This window comes from Microchirus variegatus, assembly GCF_963457635.1.
Source record: "Microchirus variegatus genome assembly, chromosome: 6".
Taxonomy (NCBI): Eukaryota; Metazoa; Chordata; class Actinopteri; order Pleuronectiformes; family Soleidae; genus Microchirus; species Microchirus variegatus.
In genome coordinates, this window is record NC_139807.1 from 27,983,578 (window position 1) to 28,007,751 (window position 24,174).

A 24,174-nucleotide genomic window follows, 5' to 3' on the forward strand; every position below is an offset into this window, starting at 1 on the left:
TATGCTGCTGTCACGTTGCAGTGCTGGCCCACAGTAAATGTCAGTGCTCTGTCATTTGACTGGGAGTTCAGGAAAAATGTGTTATTTCACACGAAAAAGGCAAATAACAAAGCTTCCATTCTCACAGTAGCCTTGGGTTGGAGGATGCGAGATACCAATGACACCATGAGAAGATCAGAACGAGGAGCATGAGAAGGCTCCGCACACACTTTGATGCTCATGTGAATCATTCGCAGATTCACACAGTCCACGCCCAACACCCCGCCCCCCCCACCTCCCGCCCGCCGTCCCCCGCTCCACAGGTGGCACGAGCCCATGTGAGTCAAAAAAAAAAGCTCGCTCTCCCCCACCAAAAAACCGTCGCAGCGTTTCAGACTGCTACGCCGCTACCGCAGGAGACGGAGCGATGGGGGGACGTTCCTGTCATCCACACCCTGGCTGTCTCCCCACCACACCCTCCACATGTGAAACGATCTCCCTCCAAACCGTCACCGCATTCGCCGGCGCACACAAGCCTCACGACCGACCCCATTAGCCGTACACAAGTAAACAAAGTGTCGCAGATGCTCCGTTTCCTCCATCACTCACCCTGGTGTTGGGACACTAATTATAACCATAAAATAGAGTGACGCACAATTATGGAAAAAAAAAACCCTTAGAAGAAAAAGAAGAAGAAGAAGAAACATATTCAACAAAGGCAGCCCGCAGTGAGCAATGTTTATGGGAACTAAATTTAGTCGGTAATGAACTTTAGTTTTGGTGCAGCCAGCATCTTTGAGACTGATGCTTCTCTCTCTCTCTGGCTGTAGTGCATGCGCTTAAGTAATAGCAATCTGTACCTCTGTGGAATATCATTAAGAAGTATGTTTTATTAGCGGCTAATCTAATTTGCCCAGGGCTCCTCAGCACCCTATAAACATCTCCACTGTATCTCAACCATCAGCAGCGGTCTCTTTCTTCTGATCTCGCATTTAAATAAAAAACCTATTATACAGCAAAAAAAATAGTGGCATGGGAATCTCAGCGGGAATGGCTCACAGTGCTGCTCTCGCTGCTAGCAAACAAATGTTATTTTAAGAAAGCAGGTTTAGTATAATTTATGTGTAGTTAATTAAATCTCTTGTTGTTTGTGTTCTTTTAAGGTTCTGTGGCTGGCGCCCGGGTTCGTTTTTTTTTTTCGCTTATTCTGTGTGTTAAGCAAAAACGTCAGATTCTCCTCGCCCTGTAGCGGCAGAAACTCACGGCGCACCTTGTTTTGAAAATAAAAAAAAAAAAAAGTCGAGGAGTGATGAAAGGGGAGAAGAGGATAGATGGAAGAAAAATAAATCTGCCGCGTCGTCAAATCTTGTTTTTTCGACTCGGAGGCGATGGTTCAACTTTGATTTGGTGTGATGGAGTGGTCGAACACTGCCGAAGACGACTTCATTCTGTTTGGTTTGAGTCTCTAAGGGCGCTTTCACACCAACAGCAGTTGGTGCGCACAAAAACGATCCATTCCAACCAAAAACTCTAGTTCGTTTTTGTTTTCGTTGGTGTGAAAGCATCAATCGCGCTCGGGTCCGCACCAAATCAAGCGGACCGAGACCGCCAAAAAGAGGTGGACTCGGTCCGCTTGACTCCGCACCAAATGTCAGACTCTGGTGCGGTCCCTCTGGTGAGAACGCGAACTCGGGTCCAAACCATATTCTGCAGTAAATGCCATGGACATAGCCTACCTTGTAGGTCTTTGGAGCAATCTTCATCTCATAGTTAGCACGACCACATTCATGAAAATAGCGCGTCTCCTCTGCCTGAAATGACGCGCTATACTTCTTTGCCGACTCCGGCGCATCAGCAGATTGTTCTCCACCCGCAGCCGTGACTCATTCTCAAATTGGATATTTTGCCAAAAATGGCCAATACAGAGAATGTAATAAACGAAGATCAGAGCAAGTAGCAATGTGCGAACGTGTTGCTCCATAGTGAGTCAAAATTGGCGCTTTTCTACCGGAAGATATAAACACATTGATGAAACGTCAATCGGGCCAATTTTGGTTCGTTTGCTGGTGTGAAAGCGGACCACACTGGAGTCATATGTTACATAATAACAATTGTATTGCCTGGTGCGGATCAAATAATCAAACTAGTGGTGTGAAAGCGCCCTGAGATGTGTCGTAACAAGTTTACCGATTTTCTTTTGTCCGCAGACGTCACAGTTGGAGAGAAGATCCATGCCAGCCATGGGCTACATCACACACACTGTCAGCGCTCCAAGCCTACATGGAAAAACGGTACGATTCCTCTCTATGTACTCTCTACGTAGTACATCACTTGATTTAGGCTGGCTTTACACGACAACGATCTGAACACAAACCGCTAAAAGTGGCCGTTGCGTTCCCACTTTTTATTTCGCGTTTAGACGAGCGTCTTTGGGGTGGATATCTGCATGCACGCGGTGACGAAAACGTGTGTGAAATTTGATGTAGTATGCATGCCAGGTGGCTAGGTGGCACTGTGAAGCACTGTCATACAAAAAAACCAGGAGCATGCGCATGCGCTGAAACGTCCTTCTACTTCTCTCTAGTAGCGCTGAGTAGCCCACAGTCGAAAAACCAAAACATTAACTCGGCGTAATTGCTGAAATGACGCTTGGATAGGTATCAGAGCAGCTAAGGGAACTTGAATGTCCGACTGATGGATAATAATTTGACATGTTTGTTGTTGTTTGTCTGTACTGCACATGGATCTGACGTCAACGCGTACAGGAGGATAAGCCAGCGTGAGCAGCTCAGAGAACATTTTTGCGTTTTCAATCCTTTAGACGGGAACGCGACAGCGGAGCGTTTTTAAGATTTCCACTCCGGAGGGTGGGTTCATTTTTTTGCGTTTTTAAGCACCCAAAAACGCCGTCGCCGTCTAAACGAAAGGCACATCTGATAATATATTTTGTCGGTTTCACCCAGGAGCGTTGCCGCCTAAAGCCAGCCTTATTCTCGTAGACTGTGTTCAGAACATCTGTCCCGAGTGATCTGATCACATCCAGGACATGAACGCTTCCGATCCTTCTTTCCTGAATGCAGAGGTGGAAAAACTACTAAAATATTGTACCCAAGTAAAAGTACTAATACTTTGATGAAATCTTACTCAAGTAGAAGTAAAAAGTAGTTCATTTGAAATGTACTTTAAGTAAAATTACTTAGTTACTTTGCGTGGGGTGTGAGGATAGTAGTAATATGACAAGGGGTCAGAAATCCAAAACTATTTTGGAGCTCACGCGCCCGGCGCATCACTTTTGCTGGTGCTAATCACATCATCATTCGTCTGGTTCTGGTGTATATTTTCCCCCTGTAGGTCTTCATTGTGCTGAATTTTTATTTTTACTCAGTAACGGATAGGATTTATAAAGTAACTAAGTACAATACTTGAGTCAATACGTACTCAAGTAAAATACAAAATCCCGATTTTAAATTGTAACACAAAAAAAGTATTCAATACAGTAACTTGAGTAAAATGTATTTAGTTGCTTTCCACCTCTGCCTGAATGTATCCTTAGATCCAATCATAAAACACAGGCAAAGATGTTCTCAGGACACAGCAGAGGCTGAAGTCATGGTGTCCATTCATGTGCCGTAGTTTACCACGTCCTATTGAAGAAGACCTGGAACTAGTGATTGAGACCATTAACTCACTATATTTTCTATTCATTTTGCAACTCTTTTGATGAATAAAAGTGTGACTTTTAATGGAAAACACAAACAAATTGTACGGGTGAGCCCAAACTTTTGAACGGTAGTGTATATTTGTATAAGTTATATCCATTCTGATCATTTGTCTATCACATGACCACAGATCAGCTCTAGTTTTTAAACATTAACAGAGCTCAGCCTCTGTTCTGCCCACATGGTTCTCAAACGTTCATATTCTCTGTGCTTTCACTGGGCTCCTGGCCCCCCCCCCAAACCCCAAACCCGAAACCCGGGTCTTGGCTACAGCCAGAGGAGCTGACTCTGCTCCTCATTCAGCTCCGGAGGCATCAGGCCAAGATGGCTGGTGTGCATAGCCCCAGCTATGCGTTCGCTCACCTCCAGCACCACCAGCACAACGGCCTTCTGGGCCCCAGCATGCAGGTCAGGGGCCCTCGTACTTCCTTAACCCCCTCCTGCCAGTGCATTATGGTGCTCATCGACCTTCGCCAGTTCCATACATTTACTTCCCTGTCATAAATTAAAGACTCTTGTGCCTGTTGTTCCGTCATCTTGGCATGGGCTGCATCACACTTCAGCCTTTTTAGCTTTACATCAGTGTCTTAATCCACTTTGTTCTGACGCTATATTCTAAGTAATGTGCTTTTATTTGAAGCATGTTGCCTGGCAACCATGCCTGCATTTCAAAACTTCTACATGTGCATCTCTGTGTAATCTGATGAATAGTTTCGCTTGTGGTGTTATCAATGTGCAGCAGCACATCAGGCCACAGCTCCTCTTAAGTGCCCTGAAGCTGCTCCACCCAGTTTCCCCTCACATCCACAACCATTCTCTGGTCATTCTCTGCACTCATATGAAGGAGCGTAAACACTCGGTCTCACCACATGTCATGCACAAAAAAAAAAACCTGTGTTGCATGTTGTATGAGGTCAAACACGAGACATTAAACCAGCGCACAATCCATTATGTAATTACAGTTTGGTTTCTGCTCGCTGTAGATAAAAATACAGAGGTAGAAGAAGCAAACTGTAATTGAGATCCAAGTTAATTAAAAGTTCAGCCATAAACAGCTAAACGGCTAATAAAGGCCTTAAGAGTCATCTGGTTACCCATTATCCTTTGCAGCTTCATTTCAAATGATTTATGTCTCCACTGCTCATTTAAAGGCTGATGATACTTACATTCAACTGAAGAAGGACCTGGAGTATCTAGATCTGAAGGTGGGCCCCGACAGAGTAAATGCCACTCTTGTCCTTTTCATCTTCTGCTTCATCTTTCTTTCTTTTGGACTGTAGTGCTGTGTCTTTTCCTGCTGCCGCCGTCTCCAACATCTGCCACCGTGTTCCTCCTTTATCCCTCTGTTCTGTTCTCTTCTGATCTGCACTGTCGTATATACTGTCCTCTTACAATGGAATGAACATCTAGTTTTAGCGTGTTGGTTTGATTGTCCAACAACAAGACACTTTCCTCTTCAATGAATCCAACAAAAAGACACGCGACTGAGATGAAATGATCAAAAGATTTGGCTTCTCAATTTATATTCGTATGATCAGTTTATCATTATTATTATTATCTGTGTTAGAAATAACACAAATGGAAAAGTGGCTGTATTCAGCTCATTTGGCTTGTAATTAATGATTACTCTGTAATGTATGTTTTAACATCGCAACACAATGGTCCGATTGTGGACCGGAGGAAAGTCACATTGAGTGCGTCCAGAGTAATCACTTCCTGTTTCTTGTTTCAAACCGAATCCACAAATTATTGATCAGAAATTGAAATCAGATGATCGTTTCATTGAGTCTTTTTGAGCGTTTGGGTTCTGCTGCATGCCTGAGAGGTTGTCCGGGATTGTGCCATCGTGAATGAGATGATGATGCGATGATGGAAAGGAAGTTGTGATGGGGAAAGTGTTTTTCGTTGCACGCTGTGAAGCATTTCTGAATGTGTTACTTTAATATATCTTCACTTTGCTTTTGTCATTGCGTGATATATAATATATATATATATATATATATATTATAATATATTAATAATACATTAAATAATACAATAAAACATTTTTCCTGAGCATTTGGAATCTTCAACCGGCCCCCTCCTGTCCAGCCTAGAAGTTCAGTGGCCCCCAGGTCTTTTTGAGGCCCCTGATGTACAGCATATACATGTTATACATCAGGGGTTCTCAAAGTTTTGATACCTGAGGGCAAATTTAGGAACCCAACATTGGACTGAGGGCCGCCAAAGGAACAAAAAAAACCTGAAATAAATCCCATTTGTAATCATTTTAATGACCAGATTGCAGTTCTACAGTTTAGCGTTAAGTAATATAAGCGTTAATATAATGTAATTTAAGCATTAATAAAATAATGCTTTATAATTTATTGGGTAATTACCCAGTATTTTGGCCATTGTTCTTACCTTCTAATTACAGGTTAATACCAAGTAACACATTTATGTTACCATATATTTACTTGGTAAATAGCTAGTAATTGGGGGCTGTAGCTACCTGCTTATTACCAGCTTATAACCCAATAATACACTAAAATTCACCATATAGAAACCAGGTAAATACCCAGTATTTTTGTTTACACTTATTGGTCTGTATCCAGTAATGTCCAATAAACATTTAACAAGCTTAGTCGCTCCTGGATTAAAACTATCAACTGTAATTCATTGCGGGCCGCCAGAAATGTTTCTGCGGGCCGCAATTGGCCCCCGGGCCGCACTTTGAGAACCAATGTTATACATATACATGTTAGCACACTGTCATGAAACTCAATGTAACTACAGTTTAACAGTTAACAAAGTAACATGCTGTGGTTTTATTAACGTTATGTCAGTAGTTAATAACAACAATGAAAAACGAATGACAGAAAAGAAAATGTCTCTTCTGTTCATACAGTATAAAGAAATAAATGAAATTAAGCATCCAAAAAAGAGCATCTTTTTAGATTTGATGGTTCCTTCAGTACAAACAAAGGTACAGAAACCAGCAAATCCTTGCTTTTTTCTGTCTTGTTTTCCATTCGTCTGATTTGTCACGCAAGTCTCTCTCTGCTACGCTGAAAATCCGAGCACTTCATCATCATCATCATCATCATCATCCGTCAATTCAAAAGCATGAGGTTTAAGAAAGAAGAAAATTTTTCAACCCGTGTCATTTGATTACTGACGATAAACATGTGACGTGTGGCCTGTTGGGAATTTCAGGTTACTGGACGAGAGAGTTTAAAAAAAGACAGAGCTTCCAGGCCTGTGAAAATAGCAGAAAGCGATGCTGATGTAAGTTAATCATTATGGTGTCAGGATTTTTTTTGAAGAAGCAGTCACACAGGAACGCTGTTTATCCATGTCTTTTTTTTTTCCTTTAAGATCTCCTTTTTTGGACTTCTAGTGATCCACTACAGAGAAGCAGCTGACTTCAGCTCGACTTTTTTTTACTGTGTGTTCTAGTGTGGTTTTTGTGTGCGCGCGTGTTTTTTAAGTTGTGGTAAACAGAGGCGGCGAAAGGGAAGGGTACTTATGTACATTTTGCAACACTGTGGGGACACCCGCGCTCTCGCTGCACAGTCAGGGCCCGAAAGTATATCGACCGCAGCTTTTATTTTTTTTCTTCCCTGCAATTTAAAGGGAAAAATACATGTAATGGGAGTTTTTAAGATGTGGAGCTGCTAAATTTTTCAGTTTGATTTGCTCAATCCTGCTCTTTGTTTCCCGCTAAACAGAGGTAAATAAGACGGGACGTGCTGCCGTTTCATCATTAGCATTGTTTTCCGTTTTAACAATTTATAAGACGATCGCCAGTTATTTTGTCTGAGCCATGAATATTTTATGCAATTAAAAACAACAATATACAGCAGCAAAAATATAAAAAAAACAGCTTAATTATTAATTGAACAGAATGATAAATAGATCTGAGAAAGAGAGAGAGAGAGAGAAAACACTGTGTGCGAAAGACTGTGAAGTAGGCAATGTGATGCTGTTTTCATAAACACATAACCCATTTCTGGGAAAACAAATCTGTCACTCTCAATTAAGATGTTTTTCCCACCAAAAGTGAATTTGAAAATATGGATTTTTTTGATTAGGATTACTCAAATTGTGTATCACCAGATCCAGACAGTATAGAGTCCTTTTGATATGATGAAAAGAATCCGTCTGGGATTCACAAACACATTTCTATGCCTCACTGACACATTTACAGACACCAGACAATCAATTCATCCGCATTGTTAAAATGAGAATGAATGAAACATTTATTTAAATCTCCTCTCTTAGATGAGTCATTAGTCATTAGAAAAAAATGTGTTTTTGTTGCATCTTTACTTGTTATTTCAATGTGTTTTTCTGTCTTTAGGTGAAATTAAGTCGACTGTGTGAACAAGACAAGATTCTGCAGGAGTTAGAGGCCAAGATACGCACTTTGAAGGAAGACAAGGTTTTTTGTTTTTATGGATTTTATTCTCTTCTTACTTATTAACTCCGTGTCTGTATCAGTGTGGAGTACAGGTTGTGGGATCTGTGTCCCTTTCCCAGGACAAGTTAGAGTCTGTGCTGGACGTTTCCCACCAGCAGATGGAGCAGTACAGAGACCACCCAGCTCACGCTGAGAAGATCGCCTATCAGCAGAAATTACTACAAGAGGATGTGGTGCACATCAGGGCTGAAATCTCCCAGGTGTCCACGGTGAGAGGAGATACTCACAGATTACTGTACTCACAAGATCTTATACTATAAAAGTTTGGGGTCACCGATACAATTTATGTGTGTTTTCCATTAAAAGTCACACTTTTATTCATCAAAAGAGTTGCAAAATGAATAGAAAATAGTCAAGACATTGACAAGATTAGAAATAATGATTTTTATTCAAAATAATCATTTTGCCCTTTCGTCAAAGAACCAGCAAAACTGTTTTCAGCTGTGCTAACATCATTGCACAAGGGTTTTCTAATCATCCAATAGCCTTAGAACACTGGAAATGTGCCTCTATACACCTATGTACATATTCCATTAAAAACCAGATGTTTGCAGCTAGAATAGTTGTTTACCACATTAACAATGTATAGTGTATTTCTTTTTCTTTTTTATATATATATATATATTTTTTACTGATTTCACAAGTTAAAACAAAGAGCAATTTATATCAAAAGGCTTATTTTCCAATTTTCTTCAAATGCGCACCCTTTCATTTCCCCACCCTCCCCAGTCATTCACACTACACTGTCTACACTGTACAGATTACAATATACACAAAATTATACAAAAGACATACACACACACACACACACACACAAAAAAAATGCATAATGCAACATACATTCGATATGTCAGTGGAGCAGAACATAATGTGGTTATTGAGATTAAGTTGAGAAGTACGCATCATCTGCACCATCCATGTGTATGTCATTGGAAACAGAAGGAAAAAAAAGTGGGGGGAGGTTAAACAAATCAGCTAGGGAATAAGGCAACAGGGTCAAATTGTACTCTGAGAACCCTGAGGCATAAGCCGAAGGACAGTGCATCTCAAAATCTTCAAGAGTTTTTAATTTTCTTAAATTAAATTGTATTTATGTTTTTCTCGATTGAGGAACATCATAAGGTCTTTCAGCCATGTGGGCAAGCGACTGTGACTTCCATCCTCGTAGTATTCTCCTCCTCGTAAAAGCAATAGTGTCTTTTGCCCACTTTCTAAAACTCTCATGATTTGGTATTACCCCAAAAATACCAACTTCTATGCTTGGTGGCAATGTAACACTTAGACATTTGGACAAATGACTAAAAATAGGTATCTGTGACATCAGGATATAAGTTTAGAATTGGTAAAATAAGTGCGGTGGATCACTTTAAACTGTATTAAACTCAGCCTTGCACAAGATGTGCTGAGTGCCTCCTCCCAGTCATTGTCAGCCATAGGTCAACCCAGCTCCTCCTCCCAGGTTTTTCCTTATTTGATCAAGTGAGGTCTCATGTGAGTTGTGATATTGAAGTATATATTCTGGAAATGAGGCCCTTTTGACTGGTAGGAATGTCCAAAATTGAGTGGACTGCAGAATCAGGTGGGGGTGTTTGGGAAAAACTGAATTTTTCAACTTGGCTGAAAGTTACGGATCTGGAAATAACGAAAAAGATGTGACTCAAAACAATGTTTTGATAATGAGGAGCAGTGCATCCACCCTTCCAGAGGGGGGAGCTGAATATACTGGCCAATCACAAGACTCAATTCTATCGGCTCGTTTACAGCAACTAAGAGGTTTTTGACCATAAAAACAAGATAATGTATGTAAGTAGACCTCCATAACTAACATATATGTGCAACAGGAACACTCTAGGTCCACTTTAAGAAGTCTGCGAATATTTGAGAAATCTCTGTGCAAGTATTTTAGCTAGGAATTTTATAGTCTATCAATCATTATTCAAAAGTGAGATCTGCGTGTATGAACCGCACTAAATTATGGTGGCCGACAGGGGCAAACCCCAAAACATCAGCAAATAAGAAAACACCGGAAAGTAAGAAAACGGAAGTGCTCCGGGTCTGTGGGGGCGCTGTCGTGCAGGTCTTCGAACTGATGCTAAACTTTATTTAAACTTTTCCAGTACACATATACACATATACAAAATACCTCAAAGGGAATATAAAATTGCATCTCGTCATTAAGAAAGGATACCTGGATTGTAACCTTGCCTTTATTGCCTTGTTGTGATTGATTTGTTTTCACTGTTGTATTTATTCTCAACAAAGCCTTGTAGATTGTATTTATTCTATTTTAGTTTTGATAAATAGATCGACGATATGCAATGTTGTATTCCCTTTGAGGTATTTTGTATGTATGTGTATATGTGTACTGGACAAGTTTAAACAAAGTTTATTGAAAAAAAAGTTTTACAGGTTGGTCGAAGACCTGCACGACAGCGCCCCCACAGACCCGGAGCACTTCCGTTTTCTTATTTGCCGGCGTTTTCTTTTTTGCTGGTGTTTTGGGTTTTGCAGTGCGTTTGCCCCTGTCAGCCACGTACTCAATACTGTCTTTAACAATAAGGTTATGTGAGGGTTTGAGGTAAGGTTCCCTGATCCAAAGAGTCATTAAACATTTTAAGAAGAATGTGGGCTTAGTTTATCAATGAACTTTTTATAAAATTCTATAGGATACCTATCCAGGCCATGGGTAGAGTGTATTTTTGATTCATTTAATGTTAGATTAATTGAAAAAAAAGGGCTTTTCCTTAAAAAATAAGGTCATGTCTAAGCGAACTTTTGAATGGTGATGTAATTAAAAATGCAGATTGTTTGACTTCATTGTTGGAGTTTCGTTGCTTCGTTTAGTTTCAGAAGGTTAGAAAAGTCCATTCTATTTTTAGTCGTTCCTCTTTTGTTGGTCACTGCAGCCGGTGCAGCGTTTCATCTCGGCTGTGACACTCTCAGAATGATTGTTCGGGGATGAACCTCTGAGGCCCACGGGCGAAGCAAAGAGATGCGTGAAGATATTCAAAAGAAACCACATGATTTTAAAAATAGCAAAAAAAAAGTAATTTTCAATCATTTAAAAAATGCAAAGGTCAAAGTGAAAGGTGGAAACAAAATCCAAACAAAGTAAGAAAACTTAAAACAGGAGTAACTCCTTCACCTCACGCACACATCGGTGTGGGCGGAGCTGTGAAACATTAAAATGAGTGGTGGTTGGTTGGTGTGATATGGGGTACACACACACACAAGCGCTCTCTGGATGCTTGTTTCTCATCTCATGAAAGCGTGAACGTGTGTGTGTGTTTGTGTGCCTGCTTTGTTTGTTCTGCAGGAGATGGAGAACGCGTGGAACGAGTACAGCCGGCTGGAGAGAGACGTGGACTTGCTGAGATCGGCCCTGCAGGGACACATGAACCGCAGTGATCTGTCTCAGGTCTGTGCCTCAGTGATCTCAGCTAACAAACACAAGCAGTCACACTGTGTGTGTGCGCGTGTGTGTGTGTGTGTGTGCGTGAACGCAAATAATTCTGTTTGTTTGATACCTGTGTTCACACGATCGCTTTGAATTAAAAACCTCTCTGTCTGCCCAAAGAGAAGGCACACACTCTGTATTATTTAATATTAAGCTTCGTGTCTACTGCACAAGTTCTGCAACATTATGTGAACCCCACAAATGATGTCATCTAACTATGTAAATATAATAAATAAATAATAATAATAATAATAATAATAATAGAAAGGACCAGGTTTGGGGGGATATATTCCTAGATGACAAGGCCGAAATTCATCAGCAACAAAGAGAAGACAGACATACTGAGATTCTTTTCTGTCTTAATGCTCCTATTAAATCTTTTGCAGCCAGTTTAGCCTAAAACATATTTTAGTACTTGATAAAAAGTCATAATTATGAGATAAAAAGTCCCAATTATGAGATAAAAGTCGAAATTCTGATGAAAAAACAACAATTTTCACAAAACTAATATTTTTACTGTACTGTATACGTTATATTATACAGTATATTAAAATATATATTATATAACAACATAGGCTTTGTTCACACTGCTAGAAAAGAAATCCGATTTTTTTTTTGCATACATGGATTTTATCTAGATTTTGCACAGCAAAAAAAAAGTAATAATTTTCTGAAATCTGATTTCTGAACTCTCGTATAACTGCTTGTTTTCCGTGTTTCTCTGCGAGTAGCAGGAGAAAGTGCAGCTCAGAAAGGAGCTGTGGAGGATTGAGGATGTCATCGCAGGTCTCAGCTCCAGCAAAGCCAACTACAAAGTCACTATCTCCTCTGTCACCAACCCAGGTAAGACCAGTCTGTGTGATCGTGCCACTCTCTCTGATCATTAAGCTCTTAATCAGTGTGCGAAATACCCATTAATAATAATCTCCCATTTGCTGCACAATACTGTGTCACCACCACAGGTGCCACCCTGCAGTATTGGCAAAATTCCCTGTCAGAAGTGGGCTTGTGTGGGGCCTTTTCCACAGCGCCATTTGGAAAGCAATGAATTAATACATTAAAAATACACAATTAGAAATACAATAATTTACATTTTGACTGGTTGAAAAGGACAAGAAAGAATGCAAAGTGTATTATGTATGTAGATCATTTATGTACAACTGAAATTACAAAAATCCTTAGGAAAAAAAACATGCTTTCCAATTACACTGTAACATGTTTAGACCCCCCCCCCCCTCAAATTTTGCATTTGAGGATTTCAGGGGGTCTTGAATGTCAATCAGGGGGGTCTAACCCCCCCCAGACCCCCTTGTATTTCGCACAGTGCTCTTAATCCTATACAAATGTAGTGAATATTTCCCATGGGGTAAAGTCAGCACTGTCTTTATCGTGTCTTCATGTTCATGTCCCGTCTTTGTAAAGCACTTAGATTGATTGATGCGAGTCATGTTTAAATGTGCTATATCATTGGTTCTCAAAGTGTCGGCCCGGGGGCCAATGGCGGCCCGCAGAAACATTTCTGGCGGCCCCGCAATGAATTACAGTTGATTGTTTTAATCCAGGACATTACTGGACACAGACCAATAAGTGTAAACAAAAATACTGGGTATTTACCTGGTTTCTATATGGTGAATTTTAGTGTATTATTGGGTTATAAGCTGGTAATAAGCAGGTAGCTACAGCCCCCAATTACTAGCTATTTACCCAGTAAATATATGGTAACAGAAATGTGTTACTTGGTATTAACCTGTAATTAGAAGGTAAGAACAATGGCCAAAATACCGGGTAATTACCCAGTAATTTATAAAGTGTTATTATATTAATGCTTAAATTACATTATATTAACGCTTATATTACTTAACGCTAAACTGTAGAACTGCAATCTGCTCATTAAAATGATTACAAATGGGATTTATTTCTGGGTTTTTTTTCCTTTGGTGGCCCTCAGTCCAATGTTGGGTTCCTAAATTTGCCCTCAGGTATCAGAACTTTATAACCCCTGTGCTATATAAATAAATCTGATTGATTGATTGATTGATTGATTGATTGATATACATTAAACTCCCCAGAGAGGAAATTTGTGCCTTCAGTGTCGGCATCATCAGTGCCTTGTGTGTCTGGGAGCTCGTCTGCCGTGGACATGAGGCTTTCCCAGCAGCAGCAGCACAGCCCCCACCTCAGCCCCAGTAGCCATACACCTCCCACCCTGTGCTCCAGCCCCTGTCAGCAGCTGTTACACCACTCTGCCACCGTCACCAGTGGGTTTAAATGGGTGAGTGCGTGAGTGACCCTCGTCCGTGGACGCTACTTTGTCTGCTTCCTGCAAACTAAAGGTTGTCTTTGTGTGCAAAAATGGATTTACACTAATACGCAGCTCGTGTTGGTCTGATGACTTTTGGCTGCTCAAGTGTTCCTCAGCAGTGGTTTCCTGTGTGCAGTGTGAGGAAGATGTGCCTCCCCGACCTCCTCTACCTCAGCTCTACAGTCCCGATGAACACCCCCCTGCCGTGCCCCCGTTGCCCCGGGAGACAACGGTCATCAGACACACTTCCGTACGCGGCCTCAAGCGACAGTCGGACGAACGCAAGAGAGACAGAGAGATTGGCCAATACACGAACGGAGACAGTAAGGTACATACACGTTATCTCTGTGTGCTGTTTGAAAGTCTGCACTTTTTTATGAGTGTCTAATCTGTGTCTGTGCTCCTCAGGTGGAACTCAGGCCGTTCCTGAGTGACCCTGAGCTCATGGGGGCCGGAGACGGCGCCAGCCACATCACCGTCATAGCATCTGGACATGATGGAGGTTACCAGACGTTACCGAGCAGAGGTATGTGGTCCATCGGTTTCCCATAAGCAATTTGACATAAATTCCTCTAGGGCTGCACAATATAACCAAAAATCTATCGTTGGCGTGTGCAAACATCTGCGTATCCCCCACATCCCTCTACATTGGTATGCTCCTAAGTTTTATCTGACATCAGTGTGTGTTTTTCAGTGTTTCTTTACAATAAGGGTCCCTTAATTGATGTTAGTTAGTACATTATTAAGCATTAATTAACTGTTTAATATTAACAATTATTCCAATTTGTGTTAATTTTTGGACAACATACTGAACTATAACTTTTTGGTAAAATTTTTGGTCATACTTTTGTTTGTTGTGCAAAGGTTTTCTGATTATTTTTTTTCCGTTAAAGTAAATTTTTCTTTTTTTCTTTCAAAAAGTTTTTTTTTCTGTTTCCTGAATTTTTTTTTTTTTTTTTTTCAAAAAATTAAATTTCAAGGAAACTTTTTTCCCAAAATAATTTCAGGAAAACTTTTTTTTTTCAAAAATATTTAGGAAAGAAAAACTTTTTTTTGTCTGTTTTTTTTAAATATTTAACAATATAACAAAACAAACTAGTTTTTGAATCTCCTAAGTTATCGTGAGCGACAGCGCCACCGCAGTGTTCAGCACCATTATCGCGCAGCGCATGATTTTCCTGATATAGTGCAGCCCTAAATTCCACTCACCATATTACTCAGATATTTCTGTCATATGTCTTTATTACCAAGTAGATATTGCCATCATGTTGAGAACAGTGTCCTAATATTAGCTTTTCCTCAGCTGGCTCCTCCCTCAGACTAAATCAGTCCTCAAGCATCTCCTCGTATGTGACCATCAGAAGAGCAGTCTCAGCTGCCGGCATGAAGGTGAGACTCAGAATGAAATAAGAATAATCAAATAGTAGAGTGAACATAAGCCTCTTTTCTGTGGGGAGTTTGCATATTATCTCTTCCCTGTGTGTGTGTGTATGGGGGGGGGGGAATGGAATAGTGCCAATATAGTAAAATGCGACTACTTATTAGATCTCAATATTTATGTTTTCCAGTATTTAGAAATCACATTTTCATTTGTTTTCTCTTTTTTTTTTTTACTAAATGGCCTACACTGATTCTGATCTTGAGAAATCACATTTTTCTCTATTTGACAACCTATAACAGGCAGCAACAAGAGCGTCATAAAACCATATCTAACTTTAATAAACACAGACATGCTGCATACCCACAGAAAGGTCAGAAACTCAGCTAAAAGCTCATATAAACCATTCTTATGTTCACGAAACACAGTTAAAACACAGATGGATCAAACCAGCAGGAGCGGTAAACAAAAAAAAACATGTGTCGGTTGGACAGCAGAGAATCCACAGATTCTAACGGTACTATTTTTTTATCACTCTACGGCCAAGATTCACTGATCCAGCCCAAAAAATAAGAGCAAAACAACAACTGACTTTCAAGAAATACAAGCAGAAATGTTGTCTTACCTTTGCTGTTGATCAAAACAAGTTCTTTCCACCAGAACAAAACCACTTCTAATGAAGAACTACACTTCCCAGCATGCTTTGGGGACAGATCCCGGTCTGATTGATCATTACAGAGCGACATTAGATGGTTCTGATTAGAGAAGGGTGAATGTCCGCACGAATGCATCATACGTATTTATGTCCTTTTGTCTCGATAATGAAGTGATTCACACGCATTTGGAGACCGGAGCCTGATTCTATGAGTTTAGAGGTTTATAACGAGCTGTCATTCACCCACATTGACATTGTCATGTGGCTGAGTAACCGAAGACGCTGCAGAGTCACAGAGTTGTTATTACGCTCCGCACAGGGAGCATCAATTTACAGCGAGTTATCATACTTTTTTTTCAAAACAAGTTCTTTTTAGACCTGTAGTGACATGTAAATAAAATTAAATGGGTTTTTAATAATTTGGTGCCTAAGAAATCTCAAATGGCACAGATGGTGCCAAACTGTGCCAAACGACAGAACACCTAGACATCTCTTTAGTAAAACCTCTGTCATTTTACTCTGCTTCATTTCAGCAGCATCAGACTTTGCACAGCTCATGTCCACATGTTGTTACATGACCTCCATGTGTTTTTAAGCGCCTACTGCATATTTTAAAGGTGATATTTGCTTTAAAATGCAATTTTTTTTCAGACGAGAAAACAATCCTTCATTTATGCTGTGTTCCATGTGCATTTACTCTGACACAGTGGCATCTACAGTGGAATCTCACAAGTGTTGTCTTTATTTCGATACCAAGATAATCTACATAAGAGCTTTTAACTGCAGATATTTATTCTATTTAGTTTGGGCATGTCATTTTCGAGCAGGGACTCCAAAAAGAGGGCCAGGTAAGAAGTGGTTAAACAAATGATACACAGTTCCATTAATATTTATTACATTAATAAACATTTTTTTTGTACTTTTGTAATGAAAACTAGGTTTTAACTGAATAAATAAATAAAAGCTAACCATATGAAAAAAATAAATGAACTGAATACATGAAACCTTGTCAAATAAACTTTGATTAGAAACAATGAATAAATGAATGAATTAATTATTGAATTAATTCATTAATGAATTAATTATTGAATTAATTCATTAATTAATTCATTCATTCATTGATCAATGAATGGGGTCCACCTCTATTTAATTAAATTGTTTTCTCTCTTTTTACTTGTCTTATTCCCTTCCTTCTTATCATTACTCGCTGCACTGTATGTTTTTCCATTCTTTTTGTTGGTTTGTTTTTCTCTTCCTTCCCCTATTTGACTCCGTTACCTTCCGTTGCACCTTTTGATCGTGTTATTAACTCTCCTTTCCTCCCACTCCTCTCAGGAGAGACCAAAAAGTGCCTTTGAGCAGCTGTACTCTGGGGATCCGGCGCTGCAGCAGCAGCAGTATCAGCAGCAGCAGCAGCAGCAGCAGCAGCAGCAGAGGGGGAAGATGAGTGCTGATGAGCAGCTGGAGAGGATGAAGAGGCACCAGAAGGCCCTCGTCCGCCTGCGCAAACGCACACTGAGCCACGGAGACCGGCACAGCCCTTCAACGCCGCGCACCTCGTCCTCGCGCCCACTTTCAGCAGACCTGGGATCAGTATGTCACAAGAACAGCTTCACACATCAACACTCTCACGCATGACTTCCACCAAACACAAAGAAATGCACACCTGTAGTCGTTCTCGTAGTTGTCGCCGTCCTATGTCCCTGACATCACAAAGTAGAATCGTATAAGTGACATTTGTGCCGTGTGGTAATAGACAGCTTGGCTTGTTTGATGCATGTTGTTTTCACGGTTGACTCGACCTGTTTCACGGCAGACATTTTGACTTGTTTAAGCGCCAGGGGTGTAACGGTTTACCAAACCCACGATTCGGTTCAAACTTCAAACGTTTTTTTTTACTTATGGTTCGGTTTAAAGCGGAACTAGACCGGAAGTTCCAATCAACGCTGTATTTTTAGTGTCTATCTGCGTCATTACCTTGTTCGTGAAGCCCTGAAGTTTCGAAAACAAACAGTTCAGCCACTGCTGAGAACGCTGTGTTTTATTGTAATTTATGGCAAACTTTGAGAAGCCCTGGTTTAAACAGATCACCGGTGACATTTTCTGCTTTAACAAAGTGTGTGAAAAAAGTTTCCTATGAAAAGGAAATGGGTTTTAGTTCCATTGATTCTTGCCTGTTAAAGACATAACACACGAATGACGAATGATTTTCATGCTCACACTCATTCCCCATTCTTCGCTATTATACCGGGTCATTGTTTACTTTGACCATACTACCACTACCATGCTGTTGTATGTGTGTTTTCACAATAACCTGCTCACTCTATCTGTGTGTGTGTGTGTGTGTGTGTGTGTGTGTGTGTGTGTGTGTGTGTGTGTGTGTGTGTGTGTGTGTGTGTGTGTGTGTGTGTGTGTGTGTGTGTGTGTGTGTGTGTGTCTGTGTGTCTGTGTGTGTGTTCTTGTACTAGCGGCATACTGAGGACCAGTGAGGGTTTTTAACCAACAAAGTGAGGACATTTTTACAAAGTGAGGACATTTTGGCCGGTCCTCACTTTGTTTTCATTGAAATCACTTCTTTAGGTTGGAAACATGCTATACTAAATTTGGTACAAAAACCCGTTTCACACACTTTTTGCTCTGGGGCTCCACCTGCAGACATTTTGTGGTACTGCAACCAGTTCTTTGTAGATGTCATTCATGAAGTAGATATTTGTAATTGTGTTGATTTATAAAGTGGAATTTTTTTATTTTTTTTCACTTTGTCAGCAAGTCCAGTCCTCAGTATGCAGCAAGTACAAGAATGTGTACTTGCATTCTTGTACTGTGTGTGGGTGTGTGTGTGTGTGTGAGAGAGACATAAAGTGCCTACTGACAGTATTTGCTACTGACCAAAACACTGGCGTGAGGTAATCAGTGCCTATTTAATCCAACTCTAACTAATTATCGCCTGTTTTCTAACTAGACTTTCTTTTCTTAAAATGAAGATAACATTGTTATTATTTATGGGTTAAAACTTCCCAGGCTTGTGTTAGATAACACTAATGTGTATGTCATATATGATATGGAAACATACAATAGTTGTTTTGCCTAGTGTTTTTTGTCTTCTGCTAATTAATTAATTGTTAGTAAAAAAAACAACTCACTTTTTTTATATATACACATATGAATGTTTGCAAATAAAACATTATTTTCTAATGAATACGTGTATATATCGCCATGTTTTTCGACTTGTGTGAACCTTGTCAGTGTGAATGAAGTGACCTGTCGTGTCCATGTCAGTCCTTGTTTTTGTTTGTCTTTTTTTAGAGAATGTTCAGGATTCTCTGACCTGCGAGTCTTCATCTGCACTTAAAGCATGCATGCTCATCCATGCATGCTACCTCTCAAACACACACTTTAAACTGTTCATCACATTAAGTACAAAGGAAAGTGAGACAAGCCAGTCTTACATTTAAATGAAAAAAAGCATCTCTCTAAAAGCATCTATATATATATGTATTGTCTTCCTGTGTGCGTTGTCCAGTGGAAGCGAGAGCAGGAGTTTGACCTGCAGTTGCTCGAGAGGGCTGTGCAGGGGGAGGAGGCACAGGGAGTTAGGAGTGTCCAGGGGGAGGAAAGACCTCCCGAGCATAAAGAGAGACCTCGCTCACACTCTGACGAGTGGCTGACCTATCGCTCCACGGCCACGACGCCGCCCGCCGACGAAGTTGACCTGGAGCCGCTAGATTACGACGTGGACCTCAACAAGGAGGTGAGTTATCCTGGTCTCCGTTAAGAAAATGCAGCCGATGATGAGTCAAAGTTATGTCAATACATACAGTACTGGAGCTGAAACAATTAATCGATTAATTTATTCATTCATTAAAGCGGACCTAGACCGGAAGTTCCAATTAACGCTGTTTTTTTAGTGTGTATCTGCATCATTACCTTGTTTAAGAAGCCCTGAAGGTTCTAAACAAACAGTTCAGCCACTGCTGACAACGCTGTGTTTTATTGTAATCTCAGGCTCAGCGAGATCTCTGTAAAAACCCGGTCCGGTTACGTAAACACCGGTTCTCCGGAGCAGCAGATCGTCCTGCTCCGGGCACTAGTCCGGGCACATCCTGTTGCGTACATTGAACCGCAGAAGAAGAATAACGTCCGTTGTGGAGGTGTTTCACGAGCGACAGTGTCTTCTGACTCTGGGTCTGACTCCGGGTCAAAGTCATAAAAGGGACTGCGGCAGGGAGTCGTGAAGAAGCTATTTTTAAACACTGTTAAAACAATGTTTTGATAATGAGTAGCAGTGCATCCACCGTTCCAGAGGGGGGAGCTACGCTTCTGAGAGCGGGTGTGCTGAATATACTGGCCAATCACAAGACTCTGTCTTCTGGGTGAGAGAGTTGAGTCTCAAATCTAGTGGCTGAGGAGAGCTTCAGTAAGGAGAGATTTCTATCGGCTCGTTTACAGCAACTAGGAGGTTTTTGACCATAAAAACAAGTTAATGTATGTAAGTAGACCTCCATAACTAACATATATGTACAACAGGACCACTCTAGGTCCGCTTTAATGGGTTTGAAGCTTTTTTTCATGATTAAAACAAGATTTCTAATCGTTTTAGCTTCTTAAATGTGAATATGTTCTTTGTCTCTTTGCTCCACATAACAAAGAAATCATTAAAACTGAATCCTTTTGGTTTGCGGACAAAACAAGACATTCGAGAACATCGTCATTCCGGATGAATCAGTTACGAAAATAATTAGTTAGTTGCCGCTTTAATACATACAGTTAAGTTTTGAAGTTTTAAAGTAACTGGAGCTAAAGCAACGTCATGGTTTGAGCTGCTGTTTGGACGGAAGTTGGACGCGAAGATGACAACAGTGTGGCTCCAAAAAAAAAGAGTAAACATCTATCAGAGACATATCAAAGATGGTTGGTTTGCCCACATCAGCAGCAACCTGGCGAAGCGAGTGAGAAGAAAGATGCATTATGTACAGGAAGCCAGGAATGTAGAGCATTCACAACAAGATGCAAAACAGGAAATAAACAGAAATGACCTCAGGCGCTGGCAGCTCTCGCTGCTTCACACTGTCCACACCAGCCTCGGTCGGTTATTTCACTGCCGAGTGCACTGAAGATGCCTTTGTGTTCAGACTTGACTCAAAAAAAACCTCAAAACCTTAACTGGATCTCATTTGATCAATTGACATGATAATGTTCTCTTCATGTAAGGCCAAAGCCACAAAGGAGCCAGGAATATCCTGGAGTGGCTGAGTCAGTCACCTGATTTCAATCCAACCACACTAACTCTGGACCACACATAAGGCAGACAAACCCCACAAGCCCACAGGTATATATATATATATATATATTTGTTTTTTTTAAAAAGCACAATAGACGTATAACTGTCCAAAAACCTCCACTTTGTTTTCATTCACAACCACACGGCTACAAGTCCAAGAAATTACCATTTTTGTAAGTTTAGGAACAGAAAGTGTGCAGAGGTACGAACAATTTCCAAACTAAATAAACACTGGCTGCTGGACCGGGTTGACAAAAGTATAAAAACAGCATAAAAGTGTCCACACACAAGTTGTTACTGGCCGAAAAAAAGCGACCAGGTGACGTTTTGTGTCCAAGTGACTCTGGGACAATTCTGCCCTTGACTTGAACTAAACTGGCAAGGTAAAAAAAATGTTTTATCATTGTCCAGATCTGCGTTTCCCATACTGGGAATCAAACCCCAGGCCACCTGGGCGAAAACCAGGAATCCTAACCACCAGAGCATATGGGAGAAATCATCACCTTGTCAATTTTGACATTTCCACGACGCAGGACTTTTCCGCGTGTGCGGAGACCTCATAACAAGCTCGACGATGACTCGGTTTTGATCTTAACACGTGTTTTTTTTAAATGTTTTTATTCTGTAGCTGTCCAAGCCTCAGAAAGTCCTGATCCCGGAGCGCTACGTGGATTCAGAGTGCGAGGAGCCGCTGAGTCCTCAGGAGGTGGAGGAGCGTCATCGCAAAGTGGAACGCATTAAGAACATCTTGGCAAAGTCCAGGTCGGTGAAGTATTAGTATATTATTGCAATCATATTTTTTTAGTAGTAAGTAAGTAAAAGTGCATATATTTAAGGTCCAGTGTGTGAGATTTAGACAGAAATGTAATATAAGTATGTTTGTATGAGTGAATAATAAAACTTTATAGTAGAGCAGATTAGCAAAATGTGTGTTTATTTATTCACAACTGGAAAGAAGCACCATGTGACTGAATGTTTTGAAAAATCCCATTAGCCACGTAAATTTCAAAATTGCACCATTTGCAACTATCTTTTACATCAGAATTTCGTTTCCCTGGTCTGATTTCAGTGATTGTGGTGTCAAATGATGGTTAAAAATTATTATTAAACTATTATATATTATAAATTCTGATGTAAAAGATGTTTGGAATTGTCAGTGGCAAATAGGATTTTTTCAAAAGAATGACCTAAGAGGAAATAATCTGCTCTACGATTATTAGTCCCCAGGAAGTTGTCAACAAAACAGAACAAGTCAACTACATTCTGTTAAGTTACACATTTGGGCAAGGTTTAAGCCAAACTCCAGCCTTAAAATCCTGTTTAAGTTTAAAATATACAGCCTAGAAGCCCATCACACCCTCTTAATTAATTACTGTGTGCTCCACCAGAGGGCGCTGTGAGCACAGCTTGGCTTCAGGTTAACTTCCGAAAAATCCGACAGTGATGCTACATTGCTCTCGGAAACCAGGGTTAATTTTTTAACCTAAAGGTTTGGTGTAAAAAAATGGAAGAAAGAAGCAAACTAAAGCAGCTTATGGACGTATTTCAGCTTCTACACATAGTTGGGAACTTAAGTAAAGGAAAATATGAAGCAAATAACATGCTACGTAATATTCATCCAGACTTAAAGCGGACCTAGAGTGGTCCTGTTGCACATATATGTTAGTTATGGAGGTCAACTTACATACATTAACTTGTTTTTATGGTCAAAAACCTCCTAGTTGCTGTAAACGAGTCGATAGAAATCCTCTTTTCTGACACTGTTTCCCAGCCACTAGATTTGAGACTCAACTCTCTCAACCCGGAAGTGACATATTTAGCACACCCGCTCTCAGAAGCACAGCTCCCCCCTCTGGACTGGTGGATGTACTGCTCCTCATTATCAAAACATTGTTTTAACAGTGTTTAAAAATAGCTTCTTCACGACTCCCCGCCGCAGTCCCTTTTATGACTTTGACCCGGAGTCAGACCCAGAGTCAGAAGACACTGTCGCTCGTGAAACACCTCCACAACGGACGTTATTCGGAAGGTTACAATCTGCCGTCTCACCAGTAGAGGTCACTATTGCTCGCACACTGGACCTTTAAATAACTCACTTTCTGTAACTCAGTCACTGCAGTGTCACGTCAATAACAAAATGGTGTATTGTTTGCGTGCAGCGTGCAAAACCTGGCACTGGCCGTCTCTGTGGACAAACCAGAGGTGGGTCTGGTGACGCTGGACTCGGCTCTTCAGGAGCAAGAGAGGATCATCACCATGTCCTACGCTCTGGCCTCGGAGGCTTCGCTCAAGAGCAAACTCGTCGCTGGTTGGTGCTTCATATTTCTTTCATTTCTTTACCTTTTTACCTCTTTGCTTAATAAAAAGCAGCACTTAGAATAAAAAAAAAGAAGATCCTACCATGCTTGACAGTTTCAGTTCAATTTCACCCAGCATCATATTGACATCTTTTGGTTGAGGAAGGGGGAAAAGAGGCGGCCTTTCAAGAACGCTGGATTGATGGAGTGCAAGATGAGAGGAGGGGCGTGAGGTGCAAAGAGTCGGAGGCAGTAAAGGCCGTTCGTTTTCCTAACAACTCAACATTATTCCTCGTTAGCGGCGCAGATAGTTTTTCTAATTGCGACGTGTGTAGAATCTCTCAGGCGTGGGGGAGGGGGGGGGAGGAATCGCTTGATGAGTCCGTTTTTGTGCCGCGCTGATCAATGACCCAGTCAAAGTCGACTCTCCTGCACACCATCGCTGCTGCTTTGAACCTGCATAAAAGACACTGCACTCACTTTTCATCTCTTTCATACTCTGCAGCAGGCAGGCGGGCGAGTTCATTTTCACTGGCGCTGCAGCAGCAGCAGATTGTCAGTCTGTGCGTGTGTGTGTGTGCGTGTGTGTGTGTATCTGTCACACACAGTAACACTCAAGCTGTCAGCACGTGTGGAAGCTTAAT

The 24,174-nt window shown here is 40.8% G+C and overlaps 1 protein-coding gene across 1 annotated transcript in view; it reads left to right on the plus strand.

The window, feature by feature from the left end:
• The window catches only part of plekha7b (pleckstrin homology domain containing, family A member 7b), a gene marked incomplete at its 5' end in the record, with an annotated part of 113,316 nt that overhangs the window by 63,288 nt on the left and 25,854 nt on the right, over nt 1–24,174 (plus strand). The window contains 16 exons of the mRNA XM_083891663.1: nt 2,187–2,270; nt 3,972–4,106; nt 4,850–4,903; nt 6,894–6,965; nt 8,041–8,121; nt 8,220–8,369; nt 11,477–11,578; nt 12,349–12,460; nt 13,687–13,889; nt 14,056–14,247; nt 14,328–14,445; nt 15,223–15,308; nt 17,288–17,545; nt 19,476–19,703; nt 21,862–21,995; nt 23,393–23,541. Of these exons, the coding sequence (XP_083747789.1) occupies nt 2,187–2,270; nt 3,972–4,106; nt 4,850–4,903; nt 6,894–6,965; nt 8,041–8,121; nt 8,220–8,369; nt 11,477–11,578; nt 12,349–12,460; nt 13,687–13,889; nt 14,056–14,247; nt 14,328–14,445; nt 15,223–15,308; nt 17,288–17,545; nt 19,476–19,703; nt 21,862–21,995; nt 23,393–23,541 (2,158 nt within the window). The remainder of the gene's footprint in view (nt 1–2,186; nt 2,271–3,971; nt 4,107–4,849; nt 4,904–6,893; nt 6,966–8,040; nt 8,122–8,219; nt 8,370–11,476; nt 11,579–12,348; nt 12,461–13,686; nt 13,890–14,055; nt 14,248–14,327; nt 14,446–15,222; nt 15,309–17,287; nt 17,546–19,475; nt 19,704–21,861; nt 21,996–23,392; nt 23,542–24,174) is intronic.